Genomic DNA, 13,649 nt, shown 5'->3' on the forward strand with positions numbered 1-13,649 from the left:
AGCAACAAAAAGGATGTCACTTACTGTCTTCAAAAGGAGACTATTTCATCCCATCTCGTTACAAATGCCTTCCTGTGATAGCTTCTGTAGATATAAAAGTGTACCAGCAGGGGATCCCCGTTAGGAAGTGACCAAGTTTGAAAACCCGTTATGCTTCTGGCAAACATTGTCATCTTGTACATATTTAGCCTGATCACTCTGGCAGGTTATGAAAGACTAAATGGTGCAAACAGATGTGGCAGATGCCATTCTCATGATAGTTGAGGAGCCTTTCAGCCTCCGTTGGTAGCATGCCAGCTTCATCTTGTATACTGAAGAGCATTATACTTTCAAGCCTTCTACAGCTTGCCCTGAGGGACTGCTGCTAAAGTGGTAATAAAATTCAGAATGAGCCTCAGAAAGTTGACTTGTTGGTTTGGCTTCATTTTTTTTTTCATTATTAAACTTTGCTTTAACAGCAATATGTAGATCTGCTTTCTCAAAAACACCATGTGTCCCTTTAGAAAGGTGATTTGAATGAAGAAAAAAAAAAGATGATAAAAATGCAGAGCCAGCACAGCAACTGAAGTGTTTCTGTGAATTACATCTATAAATTGCCATTGGTGCTTACATTTCTTCAGGTGAAGGGAAGTAAAGGAAATCAAGGAGTAAACGTTGTTTACTGGTAGCTCCTCTTGTCAGTCTATCTGGAAAATGCAAACAAAGCATTTTCCAAAAAGGGCATTTTATTCACATCAAATATTGTAAATTGGTGGCAATTTTCATTTTTTAAGCTCCAAATCTGGGAACATTGACATGAACTGGCAAAAAAAATGCACTTACTGGCTGAACTGGTGATGGTAGCAGCAACATATAGCATCCCTGAAATATTTTATAAACATTATTTAGTGTGACATCTTGGTGAGGTGGGCAAATGATATAAGGAATGTAAGGCAGTTAGATGTGCCTCAATCAAGAGATAAAATTACCATTAGGGTTAGAATTAGAACCAAAATACCAACTTGTAAACATAAAATGTTTGGCCGGTGGAACATAGGTTTTAGAAGGGCATATCAGTAAAACCGGAGAGCCTTTAATTATCTTAATGTATTCTTATATAACACACACACTCTCACACACCACCCTTCTCCCTGCTTCACTATCTATTTTTGACATTAAGTTAAACGTTTGGGTTGGGTGGGGCTTTTCTTCTGAAATTCAACTTTTTTCAATATTTGGGGAATATCCTGTTATTCTCTCTGCACCTTACAGGTACATAATTACTTAAATGAAGATACTTGAAGCTGAGCTCTTTAGCACATTTCATATCCATATAAACAAGTAGCATCAGTCTTGGTCACATGGTGCTAGAGACTCTGAGGCTGAGCAGGATTTACCATAGCAAGAACATAGTATTTGTAATAGCATCAATAAATATTCATACTGGGAAAACATCTACCTGAGAGCCCCACTGCGCCAGACACTGCAGATCACATAGAGAGGCAGCCCCAGCCCAGACAGCTGACAATACAAAGTGAAATGCAGATGAAGGGGACACAGTGAAAAGGGAGAAAAGAGCTTATCATGGGATGAGTGTGTAAAAAAAAAAACAAGCTAAGTTCTGCCAGGTACACAAAGTGTTGTCAATTGTGCAGGGCACTAATGAAAGCTGAAGTTTCGTTCAAGGAGTGAGAGGCAGAAAATATGGCAAATCGACATTACAAAAACCTTTCTTCTGCCAAAAAGAAATAGCACATTAGTTTTCTGTAGAGACAGATAAGTCAGAATTATTAAGCTTGCATGTCACCTTTTAAGTTGCTTTATGCAGATGTTCACTTATTGACCATGCAACTGCATCAAGTAGTAGCGCAGATGCACTCCTGACAGCAGTGCCAGTGATGCCACTGACTTTCCAAAGAGAGCAACACTGGTTGTGGCCACGCGAGCGCACCCCTTGTAAAGCCTCCCGGGTGACCCCGCTGACATCTGTTCAGTCGTTATTTGGGTGAGCCTCCAGTTAGCATTAGCAAGACTTACACATGCACAGCATTTTGTGAAACTGTAAAAATTATTTTTCATTACAGAGGCAACAGTTCTGTAATTCACAGCTCTGTAATCGAGCTGCCTCCCATTATATTTGCAGCATTGAAGTTCTATGTCGAGTCATGTCCTCGCCATCCTTTTGCTCCTTTATCACAGAAGAATGTTGTCATGAATGCTGTCAGTGGAAGAAAAAGTTACAAGAGCTTCCTCCTAGAATAGCCTCGATTTAGCTTCAGCACACTACTGCAAAGAACATATTGCAACACTGTGGTGGCCTGTTTTTCTGGCCTTTATTAATCCAGAAACCTTAATGATGAACAACATTTGTGTCATTGTCTACACAAATTTAATTTGTTTATGCAGCAGTTCAGTTAATCCTGCAATCTGCTTTTCTCAAATGAGGACAGATAATGGAGACACCGTTCTTTACAGGTCTTCGGGCTTTTAAATTCTGATAAAATCAGGATTCTTCACTGGGTCTTGCCACAGCTCTGAATTAAGCCACTTTAAATGTAATTACTGAAGCTGGCTGTACATCAGGAACATCCATTAAAAGAATTGATTGACCATGCTGTTACAGGAGGCATTTCATGAACAAACGATCATGATGGGTCCAGAACTGTAAATTATAAAGGCAAAAAAGCAGGTAAATACTTTATTAGTGGTTAATGAAAGGTTCACAAGATAACTAAATTTCTTCTTTTTTAACCAGCTACTTCAGGGAACCTTGGTCCATGGCCATCTATCATGATCGGTTTATTGATCTCAAGAAGGAGCTGCGCCAAATCCTGCTGTCGGAACAGGTAAGAAAAATGACCAGCAAGTGCATTTTATTATTTAGGCAATTTGTTAGTGCTGTTCACTTTGGTTTCTTTCCCCATCCTTCTCTTAAAGCGTTGTGTTTCTGTTTAGTTATTTCCTTTGGGAAACCCAAACAGATCCTATACCTAGCCAAGGGGTTTCACCAAGTATAGCATATTGTTCAGTTTCATTGTTTTGGCATATTTTTAGATTTGTCAGTACAACTCTTCACTAAATTGCTTTGTTTTCCTGCACAGCATTTTTGCATTACACATGCAGTTTAGTAGAAATATCCAGGAGGATCCATAGGCTTATTTTGTCCAGTTATCACTTCAAAAAAAAAAAAAAAAAATCCTAATAGGAACACACTAAATGCCATCCTAAACCTGTCTCAGCTGAGGCTATGAAAAGTAGATTTTTCAACATTTACACATAGAGAATGACCTTTGTAAATAAAAGAGTCAAAAAATATATTTTTTTTCAGTGATAGGTGGATTTCCTGAATAAGGATTTAAATGTTTGCTAGTGCTGTTTACAGCTTTAGGCCTTTGTACTGTGGACAAGAGGCATAAAAGCCTCAGTAGACTGTAACTTTGCCTGCTCAAAACCCAAGCCCACTGTGCACCACGAAACAACCACTGTCTGCGGCAGATTTCCAGCCACCAAAGGACCGCCCCACCCCAGCGTATTTCTGGTTGCTCTCAGACCTAATGGCAGCCCAAATCTTGATCCTTCCAACACGCTGTTAGGGACCATTTGGCCTGCCCTTTCCTCACGCTGTGTTTGCTTTTGTTTTACGCAGCGAGATTCTGTGCGAGTGCAGTGTTTTTAAGCATTCGCTGACAAAGTTTTTAACTGCAGAAAGCAAACAGAATCAACTATGAACGGACAGAGGCTGACAAAAGGAAGGGATGCTGCGTGGACAGCAGCCCACCCACTCAGAGGGCCCAAACTGGTGTGCTGTCTTGTGTCACAGCTGTAATACACAAATGCTCGGCCCCTGCCTCCTCCCAAAGGGCGAGATGCAATTTTCCTCCTATTGTCATGATACCGACAATGCCTCGGTGCAGTTTTATTTTAGATTCTCTTGAAAGATATCTATAAAAGAACACAAAATGAAATTCTGTACAGAATGGGAGGCCTGATGAGAAGTGTTTCTCCTGCCATCACTCAACCACATTTCACATGCTGTAAATGTGAACAACTTCAGAGAAAGGGGAATTGGTGTCCTACAAATGTCACAATTAAAGACTCGCTTGCCTTACCCTTTTCTAGTGTCAGCAGACCTGACACACAAAAATAGTCTCACCGAATGTGCCAAGAGCACCTCTATGAGCCAGAAACACAGATGACAGTAACTGCATCTGGATGCAAATTTGGCTTTGCTTTTTGTATTTTTGCTTGGATGTTCGTCACGGTGATTTTAACAGTACTTATTGACTGACACTTGTGTACACCTTCCTCGGGTGCTCCTCCCTGGCATGCTGCCAGAGGCATGGTAGGTACTTACAGAATACCTTACACGTGCCTTGAGACTGGCTTGGTATTGCTGTGTGGGGCAGGAGACCTGCTGTCTGTGCTTCCTGTTGCTCATAGCTCAGCTCACTTTGGCATGCAAATAAGCTAGTAATGAAATGTAAAAGCGAGGAAAAAGCATGTCTTCAGAGAGCCGGGTAAGAACCAAGAGTAAACACACACAGGTCAGCCGTTTCCAGTTACGGTTTCCACAGAGACTGGTGGTGAGTCTCACGCGTTTAGGGGCAATGTTTCAGGAAATATTTCAGGAACACCGAAGCAACACATGCCTAGAGGGGCCAGCTGCGGCTGGCACGGGAAGTGCTTTCAAGCCCCGTACAGAAACCTTCACCCAGCGCCCGGCCTTTTCCCTTAGGCTGGGTCCCCGCCGGGACCGCCAGCACGGCTCGGGGGGGGGAAAACCGAAGCCTGGGGGCCCTCGCGGGGCGCCACGCGAGGGGCACACGGTGGAGCGGCTCCGCTCCGCGCCGCGCCCCGGCTGAGAGCTGCCGACCCACAGGTGCCCGGGCCACCCCCCGCGGCCGAGCCGCCCCCTGAGCGTCCCGCGGACGAGCGGCCGCTGTCCCCAGAGCCCGTCCTGCGCTACCTGCACCGCCACCGCCCGCACCTGCCCATGTACGCCCGGGCCGCAGGTGAGCGGGGCGCTAGGGGGGCAGCGGGCCGGGCCGGGCTATGAGGGGGAGCAGTGGGGGAAAGCGGGGGCGGCATCTCAGTGGCAGCCCCCGGCGGGGGGGCGCGGCGCGTGCCCGGCAGGCCGGCAGCTGTATGCTAATGGCAGCGGGACGGGAGGGGAGGGGATAGACGGGCCGCCCCGCGGAGGGGGGCTGCGGGCGGGGGCGGTACGGCACGGCAGGCGGGCGGGCGGGCAGCGCAGCCCCTGGGCCGAGCTCGACCCGTGTCGGCCCGGCCTGGCCCGGCCCGCCGGCGGCCCCCCCGGTGCCGGGAGCAGCCCCTCCCCTGCGGCCCGCGGGCGGCCGGGCACAGCTTTATGCTAATTCCGCGCACAAAGGCGGCTGGTCTGGGCCGGGCGGGGGGGTTCCGCGCGTGCCGACTGCGTGCCCCCGCCCCCCAGCACCCCGGGCCGGGCCGGCTGCTTCCCCCCCCCAGCCGCCACCTGCGGGGCGCTGGGCCCGGCCCGGCCCCGGGCTGCGTGGCGCGGACAAAGGGATGAGGGGCAGCGGGGCAGCGGGGCCGCGGCCCGGTGCTCGCCCCACCATTTGCCGCCGTCCCGTGCGGCCGCGTGTCCGCGCGGCCCGGGGAGCGGCGCCTAACAGTTAGCGGCTGCTCCGGGGCTCGTCCCCTCGCAGGGCAGGGGAAGGACCCGGCCCCCCAGGACACCCCCCGCCCGGTTGCAGGGTTCCCGTCCAACGCCTGACGCCGAGCGCCGCCCCGGTCCCGCCGGGCCCCCGACCGCCCCCGCGCCGCAGCGCGCCCGGAGCCCCCGACCCCACACCCGGGGGGGGGGCGTACACGGCCCCGGCAGGCCCTGACGGGGGGAGCGGGCCCGGCCCCGCCGCGGGCGGCACACAAAGGCCCACGCGTGCCGGGGGCGGGCCGGGCGTGTGCCGCGCAGCGGGGGGGCGACTGGGGGCCCGGGCTCAGGTGCAGCCGCTCCGCCCGCCGCCGCCGCCCGCCGCGGCGCCGCTGATTGGCCGTGCCCACCGCCGCCGGGCCGAACAATGGCCCCGGCCCGCTTAAAGGCGGTGGCGGCGGCGCGGCAGCTGAGAGGGGAGCGAGTGCCGCTGCCGCCGGGCGCGGAGGTGGCCTCCCGCGGCGGCGCGAAGATGCCCCGCGGCTTCCTGGTGAAGCGCAGCCGGCGGCCCACGCCCGTCTCGTACCGGGTGCGCGCCTGCCGCGAGGCCGCCCCGCTCCCCGCCGGCGGTGGCGCCCCGCCGCCCGCCTGCCCCCCTGCACCGCCGCTCCCGGTTCCGGCTCCGCGGGAATCGCCGCCGCCGGTGCCCTTCGGGACGCCCGATGCCGCCGTGCAGGCGCTGTACAGCCCGACGCGGCCCGTCAGCAGGGACAAGTACCTGGAGCGTAGCTTCAGCCTGGGCTCGCCCGTATCAGCGGAGTCCTTCCCCGCGCCGGCCGTGCCCAGCACCATGGACCCGCTGCTCTTCGCACCCGCCGAGCTCAAGCTCTGGGCCGCCGCCGCCGGCCACGCCGAGCCGCCCGCCGCTAACAACGGCCCCGGCGCGGCCCCCGCCGCCCCCGGCCCCGCGCCGCCCTCCCTGGCCGGGGCACCCCCTTCTGCCGCCGCCTCCGGCCGCCCCCAGCCCGGCAAGCGGCCGCCGGGCGCGGCGGAGCCCGGCAGGCAGAAGGCGCCGTCGGGCAAGAAGGCGAAGGCGATCCGCAAGCTGACCTTCGAGGACGAGGTGACCACGTCGCCCGTGCTGGGGCTGCGCATCAAGGAGGGCCCGGTGGAGGCGCCGGCCAAGGCTCGGGGCGGCTGCGCCCGGCCGCTGGGCGAGTTCATCTGCCAGCTCTGCAAGGAGGAGTACGGGGATCCCTTCGCGCTGGCGCAGCACCGCTGCTCGCGCATCGTCCGCGTGGAGTACCGCTGCCCCGAGTGCGACAAGGTCTTCTCCTGCCCCGCAAACCTCGCCTCCCACCGCCGCTGGCACAAGCCGCGTCCGCCTGCCGCCAAGAGCGGCCCCGAGCCGGGCCGGGCACCGGCGGAGGAGCCGCCGAAGGAATCGGGCGGCAGCGGCAGCGAGCGGGACACGCCGAGCCCCGGCGGCGGCTCGGAGGCGGGCTCCGAGGAGGGGCTCTTCGAGTGTCCGCGGTGCGCCAAGCGGTTCCGCCGGCAGGCCTACCTGCGCAAGCACCTGCTGGGCCACCCGGCACCGGCCCCAGGAGCGGCCCCGGCCCCCGAGCCCGCCGCCGAGGTGCCGCCCGCGCCGTCGCCCGCCGAGTGTCGCCTTTGCCCCGTGTGCGGGGAGACCTTCCCCAGCAAGAGCAGCCAGGAGCGACACCTGCGCCTCCTGCACGCCGCCCAGGTCTTCCCCTGCAAGTACTGCCCGGCCACATTCTACAGCTCGCCCGGCCTCACCCGGCACATCAACAAGTGCCACCCGTCGGAGAACAGGCAGGTCATCCTGCTCCAGGTGCCGCTGCGCCCCGCCTGCTAGAGCCGCCCGTGCCTTCCCGGCCCGCCGAGCGCCTCCCGCGGGCTGTGCACCGGACTCGCCGCACCGTTAGCTTTAATATGGCTTGTGAACTGCTGGAATCTGGCTTTACAGTTACCTTTCCGGGTTCTCTTTCTCTCTCTCTCTTTTCCCCCCCTTTTTTTTTGTTGTTTTTTGTTTATTCTTTTCGGTTTTTATAAATGTGAACAGATCAAAGCGCTTGAGGAGAAATGAGAATTTCCTTTAGTGTAGCCACAAATGCCTTGACTCTGCTGTTGATGGTCTCCAGAAAATGCTGTAGAAACTGCCTTAACTGTGACATGCCAACTTTCCGTTTTCGTTTGTTTTGCCCTTATTAAGGTAGCTCATGAGTTGACTATTTGTATATGTTGGTTTGCGTAATTGTTATTTATTTGTTATTTATTTATATTAATTATGAAGATTGATATTATTTGATCGCAGATGTTCTAATACGCTTTTTTTGTCTCCCCCTCCTGCCATTTCACTGTGCATTTCAGAAGATTTTTTTTTTCTAAAGGGATCTGCTAAAAGGTTTTAACTTTTATACCTAGAATAACACAGTCTGAACCATTTTATCCTGTGCAACTGACAGCTCTTACTTTTAGATGCAATCTCTTTTTCTACACACATTATTTTCTTAACTGTTAGCTATTTATAGAGTGCTTCGATAGAACTGTTTCAACTGTATAATTATTTACTATTCAAATAAAATATTTTCAAATTCAGACGTGCTCCCACTGCCTCCTGCTTGGCCCAGCCAGGGGGACTGGGGCCGGACCCTCCCGCCCTGTTGGGAGGGCACCCCAGGTACCGCGCTGCTCTGCGCCTTCTGATGAGATTAATTAAAAGGCAGTTACAGGGGGGAGAAAAGCGGGGTGAGGCGGGCCGGGTTCCGGGGGGGGGGGCTGACAGGGATGGGAGCCCCGGGCGTTCGCTCCCAGCCTGGGTCGGGCTCTGGCCGCCCCTGCAGTGTGCTCCGTGCTACGGCGGGTGTAAGAGCCATGGAAAAGTGGTGCATGGGAAGCGGAGGGAGGGGATGTGTGTGCGTGTGTCACCTTTGGGGGAAAGAGTGAGCAATTCGAGAGGTTTTGGCGCGTAGGAAGGCGCCCGGGAGGCTTTCCTGGGCGCTCGGAAAGGCAGGCTCCGGGGCTCCATAGGACAGCCGCGCCCAGCGGGAGGCGGCCATGCGTGTGCAGGACCCACCGGGACCCGAGCCCGCTGCCCCGCGGGGGGCTCTGCGGCACCCCCAGTAGCTGCGGGGACCCCTCCAGCTGGGAGGGGCACAGCCCAGCAGCGTGAAAGACCTCGGGGTGACGGCTGGGGCAGAGGGAGCAGCAAGCAGGGCATCCCACTCACCCCGTGGGCTGGGGCAGTCAGCCCTGACGTGTGGTGGCACTTTGCTCAGAAAGTAGATTCATCAGTTTTTTAGTGAAAAATATTAAATACTAGCATGACTGGGGAGGATGCACACTGGGGCAGTGAAAGCTCTCTGGCAGGCTTTGTGGTGCTGCCATATCATCTCTCCCTCCGGCAGCAGGAGAAGCCTCGGAGCCACCCTTATGGCATTATGGCACGCAGCTCTGTCACTTGCTGGTGTGCTCAGGGCCTGGCGTGGGCTGAGGACACGGCACAGGCATTTGGTTGCTCCGGGCTGGGGACAGGAGGGCATGCGGCCACATTGGGCATGGTGCTGCCTTCGAGGCATTCACTTGCCAACCTGTTCCTGCTGGGCTCGCTCACCTTGAAGCTATTGCTTGAAATGGGGCTGCTCTGCCTTGGGAAAGGCAGGTGGCCATCTGGAGATCCCCAGCTCCCCAGGAATGCTCCAAGTTTTTATTTTATTATTTTGATATAGCTTATATAGGAAGAAGAATATAGTTGCTGAGATTTTTTTTTTGTTTTTTTTTTTGTTTTGTTTTGTTTTTTTTTTTTTGGGGGCTTTTTTTTTTTTTTTTTTTTTTTTTCTTCCCTGTTCAGTTGGGCCAAAAAGCACTGAAGCCACCAGGCACCTACTGTCTCCACTCCTAGGAAACCAACCTTGTTACACCAGGACTGGCTTCAGGTCTAGGCAAAGCTGTGGTTTTAGCAGAAAATTGATACACTGAAAATGAGTGTGGCCTTGGTAGCCTCAGAGTTACAGGCAGCAAAACATGTTTGGCGAGAAGTTTTGCTTTGCTTTTCCCTGCTCCTTGGGGCTTGGAAAGCCCCAGGGACGGGTCCGTCACAGCCTGCTGGGGCACAGCTTCCTATGCACTGGTGGTGCTGCTTCACCAGGCATCCAAAGCAGGAGCTCCCCGGGGAAGTTTTTGAAGGCATGCTGAAGCCCTCCTGGGCTGCTGGGCACTGTTCCCAGACCGAAGCCTAGTGCATCCATCAGAGAGTCCCAGAGGATGCATGCCTCTTCAGCAGCATCCCAACAGAAATCTTTGTGCTCAAAACTTGCTCCAGATCAGTGTCTATTCCTAATATTCAGGAAAATTCTTTCCTGCCCAAGCAGCCAGATCAAATCTGTTGGAGCCAGAAGAATTTCCCAGATTAGCAGGGCGATGTCAGGGTAAGCATCAGTACCCACACTTTCACTACGTCTGCTGCTGGGAACCTGCACTGCTGAGGGAAGCAAGGGCAGGGGAGGCTCAGGGGAGGAAGAAGGAGAGAGGAAGCTTGAGTGCTTTGTAGAGTGGGGTCCTTTCACAAATCCCCTGTGAAACCGGGGCCTTGCTTTTGGAGTCACAGGGCTATCGAAGCCTTGGCAGAGGCTGTGCACCGGGGTTTCACTCCTTGAGAGACCTGAGTGGCGTGGCTGAAACCTGAGCTGCAGCTGCCACGTGCAGCAGCTTCTGGGAATGCAGGTGTTGACTTCCTGGTGCCATCTTCTTGCCATCCGGTAGCGAGGAGTGGCCAGAACTGTGCAAACAAAGCCTTCTGCCGTCAGCTAACAAATCAATTTGCTGATGGCTCTGAATTTATCCAGCAAGAACAGGTTTAGGCACCTCAGAAAATGCTGAGCCTACCCAGAATGTGATTTCCAATTTTTTGAGGCAGGTACAGAGGTCGTCGTCTCCCTGTGCAAATGGCCATATATGTTTGCCTGTTTTGCAAAGCTCTGGATCTGGCCCCCTCTTTGAGCACACAAAGAGCTGAACACATGGTCTGAAATGGATTGTTTGCAAACTGAAAGGAATCAGGGAAATTAATTACATGAACCTTCAGGGTCCTGAAAAATGCAGCTCAAACACCGTCATTGGAGCATGGGCATACAGCTGGTGATGAGTTGGAAAGAGTTTTCCCTGCAGCGCTGTCAGCACGAGAGGCGGTGCAGCTAACAGGGGAACAGCTGAAATTCTCTGTAGTTAGATGATCTTTAAGGTCCTTTCCAACCCAAACCATTCCATGCTTCTAACGCCACTGCTCACCTGCATGTTGTTAACAATTTTGGTACCAACAGCATTGTCAGGTAGCAACCGTTAATACTGTCCGTGTAGCAAAGGAGCAAAGGGGTCTGGGACAGGGCTTTGGCTTCAGATTTCAGTTCCCTTCCCCACACAAACCTGTTTAAAAACTGGTGTCAGTTTTTAATGAGTGGGTGAGTGGGGCAGCTGCTGGAGTTCCCCCCCAGCACCGGTGGGGTGGTATGGGCTGGGACTGGGTGGTGCAGGTGGCGGTGCCATCGCTCTGCTCTGCCACTGTCCCACATTCCTCACCCTGAGTTCAAACGTCTCAAATACTGCCACAGAGATAAAGGGCCTCATTATGGCCATAAGTGGTTTTAATTAAATTTAGTTTACAATTTGCATAACAAAGTTCTGCCTCATGGAAGGGTTGGGATGGCCATGCCAGTGTGGCCTTCTGCTTCGCAGGTGGGGGTGCAGGTGAAGGCACCAGGACAGGGCACCAACAGAATTTTCTTTGCGTTTTTGTTGTGAAGTGTTACTGAGCGAGTTGCTGGGAAGCACCAGTGAGTCCCAGTGCTGCACTGGCCCTGCCGTAACTGTGCAGGGCACCCCAGGAACTTTCCAGAAAGCAGCCCCCAGCTGCTGGGACTTTGGCATGGCTCCTGCCAGACAGCCTCCCAGGCTGGGCAAGTCACTCATAGGCAGCAACAACAAAAGACCTGATGGCCTTGAAGCTCAGGGCCTCAAAGCCCTCCCTGTTTGTCACCTGGCTCCAACTTGCCACATGCCTTATCAGCGTCCTTTGGGCCACAGTGGCTTTAGACAAACTTAGTTTTTTAAACTCCCCCCCCGTGCCAGGCACTGGCTCACAGCAAGCCCCGCACAGGACGGCAAAGCAACTGATGTAGCTGCTGCTGGGGTGCGCGGGGAAACGCTGCATTTCAGCCTGAGGTGAGGATTTCATTTATTTATCAGGATAAGGACCCAGATCATCATTTCATTTGCTAATTTTATAGTTTTTCATATATATGACTTAAATCTATTTCAATAACAGTTCAAAAGAAAAAAAATGGAGGGAAATAAACAGCATCTGCATCCGACAGTTCCTTAGATTCGGACCTGGAAAATTTCATACATAAAAATGAAACAAATTATAAGACTAACTAGATGATAGCTATAGAATTTATTCTGTATAATAAATTATAATATGTAAATTAAATGAATGAAGATTAGATGTTCATATTTATATAAAATTTATAAATATTTGTATACTTTATATTATGCAGTATAGCACATGAGATATATAACGTATTACAAGTTATATGTTGCCTGTTATATAAAACGCATTATATGAGGCATGTTATAAAGCACTGTACATAGTATATATGTATAATTATTTATGCTTTACTATTTACATAATGATATATTTTCTTATTATATAATTTTGTATGTATTAGCTTTCTAAGACTATACTGTTTAGTATATAGAGTGTGTGTTATATAATGCACTGTTTATACGTATATGCACATATTGCATACGGGGCATATACATGCATGCACAATGTATGTACATTATATATATATATATTATGCATAATCTATGATCTCTATTCTTCTATATATTATCCATATTATATTGTACATTGCATCAAATATTCTATGATGTATGTTATACTTTCATTATATGACATATATAATATCAAGTATTATTTTGATAATTAGAATCTACAATGTGTTATTTATACATTACTGAGATTATATAACCATGTGTAATTTTTAATATGTATTTATGCTTTTTTATGCTTTAAAGATATATACTATATATAATATGCAATATTGTAGTTTATGTAGTATATACAGAATATATTATAGTCTATACAGTAATGTGTATATGTATAGATGTAATATATGCATGTATATATGCAGATCTAGTGTATATGTGTGTGAGCACATGCATAATATAATTAAAATAAAATAATATACAATATAAATATTGTATATGCTTTCTGCAAACGATAATATATTTTGATAAAACTAATAAATATTTGTATAATAAAATTTAACATTTTATTGTTACATATATATTAATAATATACAAAGAATATAAAATGTATAGTACATTTATACCACATTACAGTGCATATTTTTAATATATATAATTTATAATATATAATGTATGTAATGCTCCTGCATGCTGGCCAGCGGGTGCAGTTAGGGCCACAAATGGGACTACAAGCTTTACCGGAGCTGTTTGGATTAATTCTCCATTGTCGAAGAGAGCAATTCAAGAGAGAACTTGGTTGTCCCTTCAGAAAGAGCAGCAGACATTTCAAAGTTGCTTTCCCACTGCCAAATAATCCTGTATCATTCCCGCTGACCTAAGTGGGTGTTAATGCCTGAGCACCCCCAACATAATTATGACTGAGCGCACAACCCCCCTTTGTTTTTGTAAGTCATGTCTCTGCAGAGTAGAAAATTGCCATTAGAAACATATTGTTTTTAATGTCCATGCAAATTCCCAGCAATGGGACATTACCCAGTTTAGGAAGGGAAGCCTTGTCATCATGTGTTTCTTGCAATGAATGGTATATAAATAATGTCTTCTGGGGTTTAGTAATGCTCTGTAAGTATTATCAGCAAGATGATGCAAAGCCTCTTCGGAGGAGGCTGGTGATGATGAGGATGTGTGCAGGTTCAGTGTGCTGGGAGCACACTCAGCCGCTGAAATACTGCTGAAGCGCATGTGCTTT

General features: G+C 50.6%; 2 protein-coding genes across 9 annotated transcripts in view; both read left to right on the top strand.

The window, feature by feature from the left end:
- Positions 1-5,086, top strand: part of CFAP61 (cilia and flagella associated protein 61) — a 101,811-nt gene extending 96,725 nt beyond the window's left edge. For 5 of the 8 annotated variants that reach the window (XM_035320953.1, XM_035320957.1, XM_035320958.1 and 2 more), the window contains 2 exons: positions 2,735-2,825; positions 3,685-4,223. In XM_035320953.1, coding sequence (XP_035176844.1) covers positions 2,735-2,825; positions 3,685-3,927 — 334 coding nt within the window. In that variant the 3' untranslated portion in view covers positions 3,928-4,223. Of the gene's footprint in view, positions 1-2,734; positions 3,573-3,684; positions 4,224-4,858 lie in introns of those variants that run through there. The other 3 variants (XM_035320954.1, XM_035320956.1, XM_035320955.1) reach the window with 3 other exon arrangements.
- An 832-nt stretch (positions 5,087-5,918) lies between these two features.
- Positions 5,919-8,233, top strand: INSM1 (INSM transcriptional repressor 1). Its single transcript, XM_035320964.1, has one exon. It carries the CDS (start codon positions 6,039-6,041, stop codon positions 7,488-7,490), a length of 1,452 nt encoding a protein of 483 aa, XP_035176855.1. The 5' UTR covers positions 5,919-6,038; the 3' UTR covers positions 7,491-8,233.
- Positions 8,234-13,649: the final 5,416 nt, after the last annotated feature.

The sequence above is a fragment of the Oxyura jamaicensis genome, chromosome 3 (genome assembly GCF_011077185.1).
Source record: "Oxyura jamaicensis isolate SHBP4307 breed ruddy duck chromosome 3, BPBGC_Ojam_1.0, whole genome shotgun sequence".
NCBI classification, from domain to species: Eukaryota; Metazoa; Chordata; class Aves; order Anseriformes; family Anatidae; genus Oxyura; species Oxyura jamaicensis.